This window comes from Podarcis cretensis (genome assembly GCF_951804945.1).
Source record: "Podarcis cretensis genome assembly, chromosome: 16".
Classification (NCBI taxonomy): Eukaryota; Metazoa; Chordata; class Lepidosauria; order Squamata; family Lacertidae; genus Podarcis; species Podarcis cretensis.
In genome coordinates, this window is record NC_137186.1 from 13,715,993 (window position 1) to 13,733,822 (window position 17,830).

At 48.3% G+C, this 17,830-nt stretch overlaps 2 protein-coding genes across 4 annotated transcripts in view; one reads left to right on the plus strand and one right to left on the minus strand.

Moving 5' to 3' along the window:
- Window positions 1–526, plus strand: part of MACROD1 (mono-ADP ribosylhydrolase 1) — a 321,478-nt gene extending 320,952 nt beyond the window's left edge. For all 3 annotated transcript variants that reach the window (XM_079958372.1, XM_079958370.1, XM_079958371.1), the window contains one exon: window positions 345–526. In XM_079958372.1, the coding sequence (XP_079814498.1) occupies window positions 345–376 (32 nt within the window). In that variant the 3' untranslated portion in view covers window positions 377–526. The remainder of the gene's footprint in view (window positions 1–344) is intronic.
- Window positions 527–3,034: 2,508 nt separating this feature from the next.
- Window positions 3,035–16,339, minus strand: OTUB1 (OTU deubiquitinase, ubiquitin aldehyde binding 1). The gene is made up of 7 exons (XM_079958437.1): window positions 16,184–16,339; window positions 10,127–10,188; window positions 7,952–8,050; window positions 7,420–7,538; window positions 6,299–6,383; window positions 4,553–4,747; window positions 3,035–3,479 (listed from the first exon to the last, which is right to left on the minus strand). The coding sequence occupies exons 1-7, from the start codon at window positions 16,236–16,238 to the stop codon at window positions 3,282–3,284; spliced, it is 813 nt and encodes a 270-aa protein (XP_079814563.1). The 5' UTR covers window positions 16,239–16,339; the 3' UTR covers window positions 3,035–3,281.
- Window positions 16,340–17,830: the final 1,491 nt, after the last annotated feature.

Consider the following 17,830-nt stretch of genomic DNA (forward strand, 5'->3'; position numbering starts at 1 on the left):
GTGGGGCTGAGGGCCAACCTAACACCTGCAGCACTAACAAAAAGCTTGTTGAGTTGAGGGTTTGGTGCTTGTCTAACTGATCACTCAGTCTCTCTCCGCCCCCCTCCCCGCTTTATTGTTGAGGAATGGAAACATTTGCTCCTGCATCCTTCTCTTTTTCCTTCCTCCCCGCTCCCAAAGCTGCAATACTTACTCTGCCAGCCAGCATGTACATCCCTTGCTTCGAGCCCTGCCCTTTGCATACCCATTGGGCAACTCAGGTCATGCTGATGAAATATGCTGGGCAGAGGGGAGGCAGCCCCCAGCCAGCAGGCCTGACCTTTGCCTCTTTCTCTTCTCGCCAGATGCCTCGGGGGTCCTGCCCTCCCGCCTCTGAGCTCGCTTTGCATTGACTATCCTACCCCTGCGAAGCACCCCGCTGCAGAATACACCGTGGCTTGGAGGAGGCGCAGTGGTGGTGGGAGAGAATGCCCAGACAAGCGCAACATCCAGGAACTGCTGTTGGAATAAAACCATGCGAAACACACTCCAGTTGCATGCCTTGTGAAATTGGAAAGGGGGGGGGGGTGGCGTCAGAAGAGTGAGGACTCGGCCTTGCAGAGAAGCACAAGCATAACAAAAGGTAGCAGCTCACCTGCTCCTCCCCGCCTGAACCTCCAGGGCAGGAGGCAAGCTGGAGCGACATGTTGCTTGTCTGGAAGGAGCTGGCACTCGCTTCTCACAAGGCTCTCCCCATAAGAATGTCAGCAGCAACAGCAGGAGGCAGAACAGAGTTTTGTGGGAGTAGGAGGCCATGGGCTTGGGGAGGTGGGTGATAGTCATGGCATGACTAAGTCTAGTCACTTTTTAAAAAGCCCTGCTCTGTATCTCCATTTTAAAAAAACAAAAGCAAAACCCAAACTTTTCTTTAAGAACAAGGATGAGGAAGCCTATGAGGCCCCTTTCAGCTCCTCTGGGGACTACAGCTCCCATCATCCTTCAGTAACCATGTTGGCTGGGGCTGATGAGAGGTGGAGTCCCCAGACTTAACAGAAAACTGCTTATAATGCTTATAATGCCTTTGGCCTTCTGCTCCCAGGAAGCAGGTGGAGGACACCATATTCTTCACTTGCGCGCTCTCTCTCTCTCTCTCTCTCTCTCTCTCACACACACACACACACACACACACACACACACACACACAGCCACTGCCCAATTTCAAGATGAACTTTTGTGCTCCAGCCTTTGAATGCACGTCAGAACAAGACACACGGAGAGAGTTGGGAGCTTTCTAGGACCCAGACCCACCTCCAGATCCTGCTGGCAACCAGTCAAATGAGGGCACCAGGGGAATGATGCAAGAGTGACTGTGAGTCTGTCTGGGCAGCATCTCCACAGCAGGGAAAAGGCAAATCACATGTGTACACCGCACCTCCACCCCCCGCAAACTGCCTCTGAGCAGGGTTGGATTAATTAATTGCTCTATTATCTATTCAGGAGAATCCAAACAGCAATTCCTCTCTCACACACATGGAGCTCCATAGAGACGACAGCAGTTGGAAGAGACATGGGTAGATTATGGATCAGCCTAAGAGTGTGTGTGTGTGTGTGTGTGTGTGTGTGAGAGAGAGAGAGAGAGAGAGAGAGAGAGAGAGAGAGAGAGAGAGAACGAGAACACACTACAGGGAGCGTCTGCCAGCAGGATTAGAGGCACCTGCTGCAAGGTGGCAAAGCAGAGAACATGGAGGGTCTGGGCAAAAGCAGTGCCATGCTCCATGCTGTCTGGTCGGAAGCTAGAAACACTCTTTTTTTAAGAAGGCTACACTTCCTCACGTGAGGGGGGAAATGCATCCAATCCAATACATCGCCACATACCCCCCTCAGATTTAAATTGGTACAATTCAGGAAGTCCTTTACCACAAGTAAGGGATTTTCTGAATGTGTAGGATACACACAAGCACAATGGCTCATACAAATGTGTGTGCCCATCACACCAAGAGGCACACAAACAGACTCTTCACAAAGCAAGGAGACTCTTCCAGTGAAGCAACACAACACTGGCGACAAAGACAGGGACCCCCTTTCCCGGTCCTGCAATTAGAGGCTTCCTGTTTGAAGAGACAGTTGCTAACCAAGCACTGAGTCAGCTGCTGAGGTGCCTCCCCCCAAGTCCCATAGCAACAGTGGCACAGCCACCATTCTGGGTCATGTGCCTAGCCAGGTTCCCATTCCACGTCTCCCAGGAAAAACCTTCTCTTGGCTCAGCTCTACCAACGAACCTCACTCTCCACTTTAAAAAAATAACACAGTGGATGATTGCATTCCGAGGGAAGCCAAATTCTCTGCTGATAGAAAAACTGGTGATTTACTAAAGTTCTTAAAAAAAACAAAAACCCTGCAGATTCATTATACATTCCAAGAAAAAAAGTGGCAATGAGTCTGGTGACAGGTTGTGAGGCAGGAAAATATGCAAGATTACAGTTAAGATAGGTGGAAGACAGGTCACTGTGAATACACTAAACTATTGGTCCCTGAACATCTGGAATCACTAACCATCCCTCCTCTGCTTTCCAGGACTTTACCAGATGCTATATACTTATTTCTGTTTTAAAAAAAAAATATTTGCAGCCTTCAGGAGTAGAATCTCTCCACTTAAGTGATTCAACATGCTGGCAACCAGAATCTGCACTGGCACACACTGAACCCTCATGATGATCCTTTAGAAAAACCATCACTTGCTCACTCGCTTTTTAGGGGTGGGGCTTTGTACCAAAGCAAATCAATCATTGCTCACTCTATGAGGACAGAAAAGAGGAGGAAGAGAAAGGTTCCACCCAGTGCTTTTTTTCTGGGTGACGCAGAGGTACGCATACCCCTAAACATTTTGTGAATCTTTGTACTTTTGGCCATTTACTGTATTTATTTTCCCCGATTTGAACTATAAAATGGTGATTTTCTTGAGTCAAAATGAGAGTACCCCTAAACATTTTTTTAGGAAAAAAAGCACTGGTTCCACCCCATAAAAGCCCTAGAGAGAAGCTACAGGCAAGGTAGATTGTTTCACCGGCATCCCCTTTAATAAAACACAGAAGAGTGTGAGTGTAACAACAAAAAAAGGAAAAATATAATAATAACAAACCAAGTGAGCGAGATGGCAGCAAGAGCGATCACCATTTACAACCACAGACGATGCTGCCCGGCGGATGGGCAGGGAAACACGGGCGAGAAAGACAATGCGAGGCAGAGAGGAAGAAGAGGGGGGGCATGGTGCACCGGCCAGACTGCCTCCCCCCGCCTCTCCTCTATTTATACAGGATGTCGTAGTGTCCCGGTCTGTACAGTAGATACACTTTGGGCTCCGAGCCCTCAGGGAAGATGTGGGGGTTGGTGGTGCCGCCCTCACCCCGGTCCATGTATTCCACCTGAATGGAGACGTTGAGGGCCTGGGCCAGCGCAATGATGTGGATGTGGTCGCTTTCCTTGCACATGGGCTCCACCTCCTGGAAAAGAGAGGAAAGGCACACAGAGCTGTTTACGCCCCTTGTCAGTACCCACTTGAGAAAGATTAAGGCGCCTTGCAAGGCTCTGAAATCCCCACCTGACTTGCCCTGCCCAGACCAGCCCCTCTCAGATTCCATGCACCCAAGCTATTCTGTGATCATGAGTCCTAGAAACCTAACTTTAATACTCAAGAAAAGCAACCAGGATATTTCAAAGTTGCCAAGCAAGACACTAGATGCTAAGCTCTGTACTCGATGCAGTGATGTCACCCAGGTGGACTATCCACGCTGCATCTTGTAGGCCACGGGCCAGATAGAGAACTGCACTGAACGCATGCAGATACCAGAATCCTCACCTCAGCAAAGGCTGGATACACACGGCACTAAACACCCCAACTGCTCCTGTGTTTGAATACCCAGAAGTCCATGGGTTAGCTGCTGCCACCCCTTGCTTAAAATAAGCTATCTTTGCTTGGGGGAGGGGGCTCATTCCTGCCACACTTGTGGTACTGTAGAACATTCTCTAATTATTTAACCTGAGGGAGTTGGCAGGCCTCCAGGGAGCCAAGGGGCTAATGCTCTTTCCCCTGAGATACATATTATGGTAGGGCCCACCCTATTCTTGGGGCTGCAGTTTTGTCCTGGGACCCCTCAGGGTGAAGGGCAAGTAATAAACTGAATGACTGGTGAGAACAACAGAATGAGGGAAAGAGCCTGATTACAAGACTTGTGCATTCTGCCACTACTGGGCCCCCTCAATGGCCAGTTTTAAGCAGACTCTACCTAGATGTTCCTCCCTTTTTCAATGTGTGCTAGAACTAGGATTCCCAGAAAAAGAAAGCAGAAATGTTTAAAAGCTTCATAGGGAAACTACAGCTATGCAGACTCGCAGATCCTGCCAGGAAAGGTCTGTATGGCCAAAGCAGAATGGTCACCTCAAGAGGAAAGGAAGGGCAAGGGGAGTGAATGGAAAGTGAGTGTGTGTGTGTGTGTGTGTGTGTGTGTGTGTGTGTGTGTAAAATCTTGTCTCGTCCTGGTCAGAGATGTCCTTCCCCTGCCTCCACGCTCCTGACCTGCTGGCAAAACTCTTTTATGCTGCGTCCTCCCTCGATGAAGTGCTCAAAGAACTTGTTCTCGCGTTGCAGGTACCCGGAAGTGAGCAGCCGCAGGTACACAACAAGGTAATCCGAGGTGCTCTGGTCGTTGAAAGAGGCCAGCAGGTCTGAAACCGTGGTTTGCTTCTCCACTTGTTCTATCAGATCCATAAACTACAGGGATTAAAGAGAGAGAAAGAAAAGGTCAAAAAAAAGCGCCCACAGCTGGCTGTGTAAGCCAGTGATGAGGAAACAGTGGGGAAGGGCTTTAACTTGGTGGCACAACATCAGACTCATTTATTAATATTTCAAAACTCTCTGAACGGTGCGCCATCTAAAACAAACATCGTATCATTAAAACAAAAAGCCTAAAACCACTAAGAGAGCAATACAAAAACACGCAATAGCAAGCAAAACAAGTTCAGAGGCCTCAAACACATGAAATCTTATAGGTCTGGGAAAGCCTGGGCAGAAAGACCCATTTTCACAAGATGTACAGAAGGTCCCAGGTTCAAGCTCTAGCAGCACCAGGAAGGACCGGGAAAGGCTCCTGGTCTGAATCCCTGGAGAGTTGCTGTCAGTCAGTGTAGACAACACAGAGCTAGAAGAACCAAGGGCTTCCTATGTTCCTCCAGATGTCCAGATGCCCATCTTCCCTTCAACAACATCTGGAGGGCCTGACGGTCTCCCCACCCCTGGTATCTTAGCAGGTATGGCTGGCACCAGGGTCTCCCTGGCAAAGTACTGCTTGCTGCCCCAACAGGGGAGGGGCCCCTGTGGTGACGCTGGAGCCGCGATTTACGGCAGCCACTTGTGAGCCATCCATCCTTTTGATTTTCCCAGAATGCCCCACTGTAGCGGCATAAAACAGAAGACACCTGGGAGCCACCTGCTGCCAAAGACAAAGAGGATCCGGGAGGCTGGACGGGCACTTGGGAGGCCCGCGGGTGTTTTAAGCACCAATACTACTTGCACTTGGAAAGACGCAGAAGGGGGCAACTGAAGTGGACAATGGAGTGGACCACCATGCCAACAAAGAAAGGTTGATGTTTGTGACTACTGAAACACAGACAGTGAAGTCCCTTTATTCCCAAATTCTTCCAATCTCAAACTATCGCTCAAGTGTCCTGTCCCCACCCCTCCCCTTCATGGCCTTAGCACAGGTGTCGGGGATATTTTCCAGCCCGAGAGCTGCAATCCTTTCTAAACAATCTTCCATGGGACTCCTGCCTGTGGTGGGCGGGGCCAGAGGCAAAAGTGGACAGAGCAACGAATGTGAATAAAGGTAACTGGCAAGTTATGCTTTCAGCGTTATGCGCTCAGCAATCTATCAACAATTAATCAATCAAAAAAATGGAGCAAAAAGGGGGTGGGTGTTGGGGGGGGCAAGGAACTTTGGCAATCGAACCTGCCATTGCATCCAGTGTGTTTTTACTATACTTGATTTTGGCTTTATGCACTCCCCGTAACATAACCCCTGTGTAAGCTAAGAGTCACCTGCATTGCTTTTGTACAGTAGGCTGGTTTTACACACAAACCCCTCTCTACCCAGGAGACTAAGGGCCATTATCTGAGTTCAAGGACATATTCCAGACAGGCAAAAAAAATTACAGAGGGCAAAAACTTCCAAGAAGGGTGTGAAGTGTGGCCTGAGCAAAGTCCCAAGGGCCAGGCAGAGAGGACCGGAAGGCTGCATTTGGCCTGAGGTTTCCCACCCTGGCTTACCGTGTTGTGGAAGTCCTCAATGGTGAATTCCGTGAAGCCCTGCGAAACCAACACTTCCTTGCTTTTGGCAGCCACCTCTTTGAAGCTGTGCACAGCAAAATAAACAAGTACAGAATAAGTAATTCTAGTAAAGCAAGAATCTTTGCACTGCAAATTCCAATGACCCAACGTTCAGTAATGGGCTGAGAACTGCCAGGTATACTTTCATTGACAGCGCTGACCACCCCCCTGCATCCCAAGAGACTCCCTTATCCAAGATGTAGCCAGTAGGTCACTTTGGTTTGCAGAGAAGCTTCTCCTTCCAGTTCCAGAAGGATCAGAAGCCCCCTCTCTGCAGTAACTCAGAGCAGGACTTTCCGTGTGGCTGCCCCTGTTCTGCGGAACGGCATCCCTGTGGAGATGCACTCTCTGGAAACAACGGAAGACATCTTTGTTCCGCCAGCTGGATGAATGTCTCTCTGTTGTGGGTGTCTACTTGGTAATGTTTTTATATTTATCTGATCTTACTTCCTGTGTTGCTTTTAAGGTTTAGCTGTTTTTACTGAGATGTGTGGAAGGCGATAAATAAGTAGGAGCATCCCAGAGACAAAGCAGAGACATCACCTTGCCAACAAAGGTCCGTATAGTTAAAGCTATGGTTTTCCCAGTAGTGATGTATGGAAGTGAGAGCTGGACCATAAAGAAGGCTGATCGCCGAAGAATTGATGCTTTTGAATTGTGGTGCTGGAGGAGACTCTTGAGAGTCCCATGGACTGCAAGATCAAACCTATCCATTCTTAAGGAAATCAGCCCTGAGTGCTCACTGGAAGGACAGATCCTGAAGCTGAGACTCCAATACTTTGGCCACCTCATGAGAAGAGAAGACTCCCTGGAAAAGACCCTGATGCTGGGAAAGATGGAGGGCACAAGGAGAAGGGGACGTCAGAGGACGAGATGGTTGGACAGTGTTCTCGAAGCTACCGGCATGAGTTTGACTAAACTGCGGGAGGCAGTGGAAGACAGGAGTGCCTGGCGTGCTCTGGTAGATGGGGTCATGAAGAGTTGGACATGACTAAACGACTAAATAACAACAACAAATCCCAGAGACACATCTCACACACACACCCCGCCGCACTTCCTACCGTTGGAGCTCCTTGCCATCCTCCAAGAGTGCCTCAAGATGGGAGAAGCCAAATGCCCGATAGAAACAGTTGCCATCTGGCCTCGTCTTCCGAATGAATGCATACTTCTGCAGCAGATCCTGTGCAGGGAGAATGGAGGAGGTGGGTTAGCATCCGACTGACTTGGTGGCCTAGAGACAGAAACAGAATAAATGCCCTGTCTTCTAAAAGCAGACCTCAGGGTACTTTCCCCTCTTGAACCCCAATGACGCAGGAAGCTGCCTTGTACCAAGTCACACCACTGGTACATCTAGCTCAGCATTGTCTACACTGACAGGCAGCAGCTCCCCAGGGCTTCAGGCAGGGAATCTCCCCCAGCCCTACCTGGAGAGGCCACTGGGGATTGAACCTGGAATTGCCTGCATGCAAAGCAGTGCTCTGTCCCTGAGCGACGGCTGTTCCCCTTTCCTCATGGAGGAAGGGCTCCACCCCATTCCTCCATTTCAGCTGCCCTCCACAGCCCATGCGCTGGAATGGTTGTGGTCCTTGTTACCTTGATCTTCTGCTGGTAGACGTGGTCATCATCAGCGTATTCCTTGTACAGGACAGACAACTCCATCCTTTCTGAGACGAGAGGGTTCTGGACGGCTATCTGCAGAGAAGCAGGTTGGCACGTGAGAGGTGCAGAACAGGAAGGAGAGCACAGAAACACATATTTTCATAGGGGGGAGGTGGGCAGCTTAAAAAGGACCAGCCTTTTATTTAAAGCACCAGCTTGGTTGCCACGGGCCATCAGGAGTGGTATGCAGGCAAGTGAGTGGGCTGGCAGAGGAGGATGGAATGAACTGGCTCTCCTCTGTACTCCAAGTAGAAACCAAGTCCAGAAGAGGGAAGCTCCGCTCTCAGCATTCAGCATAGAAATGGAGGATTGTTTAGAAGTTCCAACAGTAAGCAAAATTTCCCTCTTGAGCTGCAGGGGCTACGTGGGCTTCATAACCAGATGTTCTGAATTATGGTCCCGGGGGTATAAAGGCTTGCTTTTATTGCAAGTAGACACAGTTCTGTTGTTGCAGCAACCCAATTCTGTCTATGCCGATGTAGGGGTAACGCTCCATATTGCAAAGGCAAACCTCGCACAAAGATATGCCACAGCATGTCTGGGAGCACTTGCTTTCTCTGACCTTTTGCCTTCTTGGCTGGAAGATAGGGTTTTCCCCTTGACCTTTTGTCCTTTCGCAAACTGCTTGCTTAGACATATCACTTGGCTGGAGCATGACGAGTAAAGCAGACGTTATCAAGTATCAGGGGAGCTTTTGCGGGGAGCACCTGTTGACACGTGTATTGCTAAGGCTGGAAATGTGCTTTGCTGGAAATATGTTAAAGTTCAGAGTGGTTTCACTACTGCTTTCCAACTGTTGATTTTTGCCAATAAAAGAGGCTCTGCAAAGCTAGCTGATAGCTTGCTTCAGCACAGCTCACTCGCATCATCAACCCTTATTTCTACAGCCTCTTTGCAAAATACATTAATCAGGAAGCTGGAAACTTCCATTTAAAGCAGGGGCCCAGGACCTCCCTATCTGGCGCTCAGGACTGTGAGGGGGCCACACCGCCCTCACCCAAGCCCTCCTCCAATGCAGCATCCTTGAACTGTGAGAATGGTTCTTGCTTGCTTTGATGTTCACAAGCAAAGAGAGACCATTGCCTTCTCCATGACTAGAAGGTCCTTCTACTCAAGAGTCACATCCATTGCTCTGTTCACCTCTGCCTTTGGGATCGCCCACCTCTTTGTCTCCAGCCCTGCTCACCACTGGCCTCCCCCACCCCCCACCAATTTAAAAACAAGAACTTCCCCTTAGGACAGGTGTGGGGAATTTTTGGACCTGAGCTACAATTCTCATCAGGCCCACAAGCGTAGCTTAGGAACAGGGGTGGTGGGGGTTATAGCTCAGCAGTATCTAGAGGGCCAAAGGGTCCCCAAACCTGCCTTAGCTATTTGAAAATTGGGCCTGCATAGCATGGTACTGATGATGCCCAGGTTGCAGGTTCGATCCCCCATAAAGGACAGCTGCATGGTCCAGCATTGCAGGGGGTTGGACTAGATGAATTCCAACTTTACAATTCAATGAAAATCAACTAGCTTGCCCTGACTGGAATGTGTGAAGCGGCCATCCCAGGCGCAACACCACAGAAAAGAATGCAATGGATCGTAAGAGCCTGGCTGCAGGATCAAGCCATCAGGGTTAGCAGCCATTATAGCCTTATCCTCCATGAACCTGCGTAGTCCTCTTTTAAAGTAATCCGAAGTGGTGGCCATCGCTTCTTCTTATGGGGAGTGAATCCCAGAGTTTCACTCTGCTTAACGCAGAGCTTTAAGGGAGCCAGCACCACAGAGCCAGCTCCAGTTATCAAGCACGGAGAAATCAAGAAGGAATGTAGGTGCATTTGTGAACCAGCCCTTAGTTTCACGCATGTTGCGATTACTTGAGAATCACGGGGTTAGTCACATCAGGCTGCTACTGAGCTTTCCGGAGAGATTCTAGGATGTGACAACGGAAGGAGTACAATGTTAAGTCCAGCACATCTGTACACAGTTGGAATCTATAAGACGGGATGGGCTGTGAATCTGAATGAATGGGTACAATTTTTTGTGGTTGCTTGCTGCTCATGCAGCCGAACACAAAGCAGGCAGGACCACACAGGCCAACCTCTTATGTTCACAAGGGCTCACCTCCTGCTGAATTCGATCCTGCTGTGCCATTATGGCTTCATCATAGGCCAAGCAATTCACTCCTGCGGGCAGGAAAAAAAAGAGAGAAGATAATAATGAAGTTGAGAAAGGTCCCTTTGCACCAGTGCAGTCTTGACAGCATTAACAATGATCTTCTGGCACACACACACACAAAAAGATAAAATTTGCTTTTTCACAGTATGGCTCAAGACAAAAACGATGCCTAAGTTCCTAGTCCTCAGGGCTTGAAAATACAATAATGACAACAAAGTCAAAGGATCAGAAGCAAGACAGCAATTAGAGAAAGAGCTAAGCCTGTTACAATTTTCAGCTGCAATTGATTTTGACATCTCTAGAGGAGACAAGGGTCAATTAATTAATTCTTATCATTCAGCACATCTCTTCTTGTACAATACAGGGTACTTTATGGTCCTGATCGCAACATCTCATCACACTTTAAAACCTCTGCAGGGCAGTGTTTCAGAACTGCAGGAAGCACACAGCTTTAAACCGCCAAATCTAAAGCTTAGCCTCATCAAATACAAAACGGAAAAAAGAAGACACTCTTGCAAACGAAGCTATGCCGGTTTATGTTCAAGGACATGCAATGCCATCGCACCTTCACCGCAGCTCTTGTGCCCGCAACCACGCTTCCGACACAGAGCCCCCAGAGCTGAGCAAGTGGCCCATCCCCGCCTTATTAGCATGACAAGCTGCATTGGGTACCATGTTTTTGCAACAACAGACGCTGACGCTGCCTCCCTTTTACAGCCAGGCTCCAGCGGGGTATCCATTTGAAAAGGCAGAGAGAGAGAGAGCAAGAGAGAGGCCCAGTTGCTGCAGAAACCCAAGCAGCTGCACACCACTACAAAAAAAAAAGGAAAATAGTAACACCGCAGCCTGCTGTGCAGAAGTTTTTATCTGCTTTGTAAGACAGGCAGTGCAGGTTCTCAGCTGCTTCCTCCAGCAGCATCAATTGCTCACAGCAGCTGCCAACGCTGCAGAAAAATCAGGAAACCTGATCTGGGCCAGTTCCATATCATACATCATCCAGAGAGGTGTCCCAGCTCCCAGCCTGCTAGGATGCTACCGCAGTGAGGCTGAGACTCACAACTGCAACTCTTTCTCATGCAGTTGGTTTTGCAGGCTTCCCCTCCCTGCCTACTCCCCCCCCCCCCCCGAACCTCTTCCCTCCCAGGCCACAGAAAGGTAGTGGAATTGGACACAATTTACTTCAGACTTCCTTCCAAAACTGGATCAGCCAACACTCAGGCCAGATTTTCTTGGCAAAAGATGAGTTAATGAATCCTCAAAGGGCAGGAGCTACGTGCAGGACTTGTTTAAGAAAGGGGGGGACACAATGTATATTACCGTGCAATCTGGGTCAAATGGTTGACACACAACTCCAAAGGGGCGAGTGTGATTCAAGAGAGCAGCAAGGAAGAGAGCAGCTATTTTCAGGGTCTGGAAATAGTATCCCATTATTAAGTAGGAGCTTGCGAGCACCAACAGGAATGAATTTGGGGATCAGGGGCTCTTCCGGTTGCCAACACAGGCAGGCGGCTATAGCAAGCAAAATTCATGCTCTGATTTACAATCAGCAAGGTACAAGATGAAGGGTAAAAGAACACAACAGCCCACACCACGGGCATGTCCACCCCTTCCCTGCCTAGAGTTGCCAACTTTATTGGCCCTTCTCAGGTGCCTTTGACGCAGAGACTGAGCTTTTCTTGGGATGGAGTAAAGCAGTGGAGAAAGCTCAAGATGCTTAATTTTCTTTGTGTGAGTCCACTTAAAAGCCCATGTCCAGGGCTACTTAACATGTTGGCAACCTGGCCCTGAACCAACTGCGACTTCAGGCACTTCTTACACAATATATATTAAGATGAACTCAATCAAGATTCCATTTTAAAGGGGGACATGCTGTCAGAAGGGCGGAACTGTCAGAAGAAACTGTCAAAGCAGATGAGCAATAATAAAACAAAGTTCATTCCAGGGCAAGAGTGTCTCATTCTGGGAGGGATTATCACATCAACCAAAATGGGGTTCCCAGGCACCTGGAGGGGGTGGAGTCTGAATGCAGGCACCTTCTGGAGAAGCTGTGGCCCTGCTCTTGTTGTTGGACTCCAGCTCTCCAGCGGCCAAGAACAAGGGAAGTTTCAGCCCAACATTTGGGAAACTGTAGCTCAGTGCTTGAGGCTCTGAGGCGCAATCCCTAGCATCTCCAGGTAGGGCTGGAAACATCTCCAGAACAACACCCACTAGAGCTACTTCCAGTCAGCGTAAACAATACGGAGCTGGTTAAACCAATGGCAGCTTCCTATGTTCACATCAGGTTCCCCACCAGAGCAATAGATGCTCTCAAACACAGACAAGGGTCCGCGGTTGGTTTTTTTTGAGAATGTGGATTCTCTCACCATGGCAGATGAGGCCTGGATTCCAAAGGGAAGCTGACTTGGCACAGACTGTTCATTAGGCAGAGATCCTATCCCTCTGCATCCCTTACCGGTTCCCCAACATGACAATGCACAAATATTATTTTCATACTGCACAGGAATTCAACGTATGCAAACTGGGCAGCACTGCCTAAGGGACAATAGATGTGCATGTTAAGAGTGCTTTGGTGCAGATGGATTGTACACACAGAGTAAAAGTATACAGAAATCTCAAAGTGTCGCCAATGGGGCAGTTTCTCAACAGGGAAAGGGATATTTCCAACCCAGTGTCAAGAGGAGTAATTGTTTCTTTAAAATAGCAAAGGAGAAGTCTACGGAGAGGAAGGATGTTTAGAAGAGGAACAAAGTATGTATACGGACATAAGGGGATCAGCTTTGTTTGGGGCTCTTAACTGGAGCTGTCCCCTGGATCATTTTGGGAGAAAGGCAGAAGGAGAGTTCAAAGCAGGAATGGCTAAGCCGCCAGATGTTGTCAGAACTCCAGCTCCCTTCATCCCTGACCATCAACCATGTTGACAGGGGTTGACACCATCTGGAAAGCCACAAGTCCCCTCACCCCTGTCTTATTTCAGAAGAGGGGCAGTTGTGGGTTTAATCCCTAAAGTTTGGACATGCAAGATCCATGGAGGAGTGTGAAGTGGGAGGTCAAATGAATGAATGTTTGGGGTGGGTATTTTCATGGTGTGTGTGCATGGAGGAGGAAGGCAGCAAGCACAAGTGAGGCAGGAAAGTGGGGAGGTACATCTTATGGAGATGTGGAATGTTTTACCCTATCTTAGGCATGTCCAAAGTTCATTTTGGGGGCCTAATCCAACTCAACAACTTTGGTTGGCTCTCATGCATGTACACTCCATCAAATCTGGCCCTCTTTGAAAAAAGTTTGGGCACCCCTGCCCTAGCTGGTGCTAAAGAAGGCAGTTCTTCTCCTGGAAAGGAGCTAACATGTGTGGCTGGGTGTATGTGTGAAATTCTACCCCTACATTTCTGCCTGTGTTAAGCTGCTGTTGAAAGATCAGTAGAGATGGGAAGAGAGAAACTGCAATACTATTGGACCAAAAGTGAATTCTACCATCCGGAAAGATCTCTGTTAAAACACATCTCTGCCCATTTTCCTTTGCTACCTCATATGCTGATTACTCCCTTCCTAAACATATATTAGATCTCCCATCCTATCTCCTCTCAAAACTCAGAATTTCTATTAAACCTTTGGTTTAATGCCATAATATTCGTTCCCAATTCTGATCCGCTTAAGAACATATAACTGCATTGCTCCTATTTCATTCCAGACTACATTCCTCTCTCCTTCCCCACTGACAGATTGTAAACATATTGGGAATGTAGACCTGTATTCTGTTGACAAAAAAAAATGTATTGCACCATGCACACATAGGTAATGTAAGGCTTTTGGTGTTAGTCTCCATTATTATTATTATTAAGGTCCAGTTGCAGCTTTACTGTTTAGAATGATTTTATTAAAAGAGCAGGAACTTTCAGATATGATTCCTTACTATGTCAACAGCTGGAATTCTCAATCAGCATCTGATGAACTACGCAAGTTGTTATGTTTCTTCAATTTTAAGGGGTAACAGTATTTTTTAAAATGTGTAAATGTTAGAATGAGGGAGAGGAAGTGTCCTGTGTGGCGACTTAAAGATGAGCAGGTTTACTGTGGCATAAATTTTTGAAGCACTTCACTGGGTGCATCAAGTGGGCTCCAGTTTATGAACACTTCTCCAACAATAAATACATTCATCTTTAAGGTGTCACTAGGCTCTTGTCAGTAAGTTTGATCCTATTCTTTTTGGACTCAGCCAAAATGAGGATTCTCTTACTACCTGTCCTAAATAGGCAAAGCAAGAAATGTTAATTATCATGCAGCTCCTACGGTTATGAATGGTCCTCACATACACATCTTTAGCTTTGAACAGAATATTACAGGCAATGCCTCGTGCTTCTTGTTGCCTTTTGATCCCAGATTACCATTTTTGCCCATTCATTCATCATGTATACCCATCGGCCAACTGAGCATAGAATTTCATGTGTTTAATAAATTGGCCTTCTGCTGTGGCATCTGCCACAATAAATCTAGTTAATCATTGATGTACTATGCTGGTGTTGCTAAAATTGACATGGCTGCTCCTCTATAATCGGTCACTCTAGCAAACATCAAAGGAAGTCCCTGCTTCTTCAATTATTTTTAGAACTCAATGCTTGCACATGTTTACTAAGAAAGCAGTCCCAGGTCAGTGTCTTTAGGATTGCGGTCTCAATGTGTACGCTAAGGGGTAGGAGGGCTGTGGCCCTCCATAAGTCCCTGGACAACAACTCACCTCATTCCCGACTCATCTGTAATGCTGGCTGGCCCTGAGGAGTTGTGAGTGCAATAACACCTGAAGAGTCATGGGTTTCTCAGCCCTAATTGAAGCCCCAAGCAATCCTTGGAACATACAAAGGTCACTTATAGTGAGTCGACCCTTTGGTCTATCTAGCTTAGTATTGTCTACAATGACAGGCAGGTTTCAGGCAGGAATCTCTCCCGGCCCCACCTGGAGAGACTGGGAGTTGGACCTGGGATTTCTGCATGCAATGCAGCAGACGCTCTACCACTGAGTTACAGCCATTCCTTGCAGCATGAACTTACACTTGCTTCCTCAAAATTAACCTCCGCTACCTTCAGAAGGGTGGGTGGTTGTGGGTGGTTGTGACTATTAGGGAAGTGTGCAGAGAAGTCCAACCCTTTTATCAATTTTGATTCATTCCAACAGGTACGTTGACAGCACACTAACAGGAATAATTGTTCTAGATTCAGGTAGGTAGCCGTGTTGGTCTGACACAGTCGAAATATATATAAAAAAATTATATAGTAATAATTGTTTTTAGGCAAGAGCGGAGATGGGCTTGAGCAGCTCATTCGGTAGAGCATGAGACCCTTAATCTCAGAGTCGTGGGTTCGAGCCCCACTTTGGGCAAAATATTCTTTAATTGCTGGGGGTTGGACAGGATGACCCTCGTGGCCCCTTCCTACTTTACAATTCCGTACATATAAGGATTGAGGAATTCTGCGTGGGGAGAGGATAATAATAAAGCCCTTAAGTGCAAAAATGCTCCCTTTCCCTCCAGGTGTTTTCTTCCCTGGAGGCCAGAGGAGCGTTTCTATGGAAGCCCATGTGGGAGTGAGAAGCCTGGCCTTGGACGATGTGCCTCCCCCGTCCTGCTCAGAGTTGGGGGGGGGAGAGAGAGTAGAGGCGGGGCCACAGAGGACGGAGGGGGCGCCGTTGTCATGGCGACCGGAGGCGGAAGGACGGGGTCCACTCGGCGGCGGCGGCAGCGCGCGGGCGCCGTTGCCCAAGAGACCGCGAGGCCTCCTCGGGAGGAGAGCGCGGAGGGGGCGGCCAAGCACGTTTCTGCTCTGGGCCAGGCAGGGAAGGAGGGAGGGAGGGAGGGAAGGAGGCGCTGCTGCTGCTGCTGCTGGAATGAAAGAGCTTCTCCCTCAGAGGCGGGAAGCGACGCTGCCACAGAGGGAAAGGAGGCCGCGCCTGCGCACTCCCCGTCCCGCCGCCGGCGACCCCGAGGGAGGCTCCCCCACCCCGCCCGCCATTACCGTCCGTGTCCCCGCCGAGGGGCTCCGGCTGCTGCTGAGGCTCCTCCGCCGCCATCTTCGCGCTTGCAACCCCGCAGAGAAGCGCTTCCGGGTTGCTTTCGGGGGGACACCGGAAGCACTTCTCTCTCGCGCGCCCTCTCTTTCCTAGCAACCGCTACTCGCTTCTCACATCCATGGACACACGCTAATTGGGAAGCTCCGCCTTCTCTCAAATCCACCCACCTTATCTTCTTCTTCCCCAGCTAGGAAATCTTTTAAAAAAAAAATTAAAAATCACGCTGCTGCTGTGACGTCATCACAACAATCCGCAGCACGTGCGCCCGACTATGACGTCACCCGTGTGCCGCGACTCCTCCTCCTCCCCGTGTGAATGGATCGCAAAATGACTTCACAAAGCATCGCTGTTTCTCTTTCTTTTTTAAAAACGACAAATCAATATGCACAGCTGTGTCTATCGATTAGTTTAAAAGGTGGGGTAGGAAATAACGGGTTGTAGTAATGTTTCCCTGCTAGGAGTAGACTTATTTGGGAATAATGGGCATGGCTACTTTCCAGTCAAAACCGCCTGGAATAATAGAACTGTAGAGTTGGAAGGGACCACGAGGGCCATCTAGTCCAACCCTCTGCAATGCAAGAATCTTGGCCAAGGGGGTGGGGACATCAAACCCATGACCTGGAGGTGAGTCTTATGGATAGTGTGGTGCTGATAAGCCAAGGTTGCAGGTTCCATCCCCATATGGGGACAGTTGCATATTCCTGCATTTCAGGAGGGCAGACTAGATGATCCTCAAGTTCCCTTCCAACTCTACAATTCTATTATTCAATGACTGGTTCTACCAGCTGAGCTATCCCAGGTGTGGCCCTACCTTAGGCCTGCTTATTTCAATGAGTCTACTCTGCATATAATTTAGTTAAGATAAAACTTCATACTTTTGTAATAGGGTTGCGGAAACTTTTTCAGCCCAAGGACCATATTCCCTTTGGGACAACTTTATGAGGCCACATTGCAGTGGTGATTAGGGTCAGAAGCAAAAGTGAGTGAAGCAGCAAGTGTAAATTTTAGCATTGTGAAAGCAGGGTACTTTTTACACACACATTCTTGTCCTCTATCCAGGGAAGCAAGAGACATGATCAGAACTCAATGACACATTCCAGCAGGCAAAAATATTCAAGGAGAGTGCAAAGCAGGGCTACTGATGGGTGTGGCCTAGGGAGAGTTCTGAGGGCCTGCTAGAGAGGCCTGGAGGGCCACATTTGGCCCACAGCTCTGAGGTTCACCACCCCGCTTCATATGGGCCAGCTGCCTCCCACCGCCATAAAGCTCTGTCACAAGGAAGCGTGCAAAAATATTATTTCATGTTTGAGTTACATTGTTTTCCAAGGTTTTTCTTTTCCCCCACTCCCCCAAAATTATTCTTTTACTCTCATCATCACTTATAATGTGATTCTCATTCTGCAAATGCCTGGCCATGTTTTATCAGGGTGAAATGGGTCCTTGTACCTGTTACCTTTTCACACCCTCACTTTCAATGTGTTATATGTTAGTACCAATTTTAGTATACATTTACTCCTGTTTTTATTTTGCGATCTGGTTCATCATATACTATCCTGATAATTCAGCAAATACTGGTGTATGAAGATAGAAGG

Excerpts from the sequence above, each read along its gene's own strand:
- OTUB1 (XM_079958437.1), bottom strand. The coding sequence starts at position 16,238 with ATGGCGGCGGAGGAGCCTCAGCAGCAGCCGGAGCCCCTCGGCGGGGAC. Across the intron at positions 10,189-16,183 it reads CCTCGGCGGGGACACGGACG|GAGTGAATTGCTTGGCCTAT; the intron begins GTAATGGCGGGC and ends TCCTGCCCGCAG. Across the intron at positions 6,384-7,419 it reads GATGGCAAGGAGCTCCAACG|CTTCAAAGAGGTGGCTGCCA; the intron begins GTAGGAAGTGCG and ends TGCTGTGCACAG.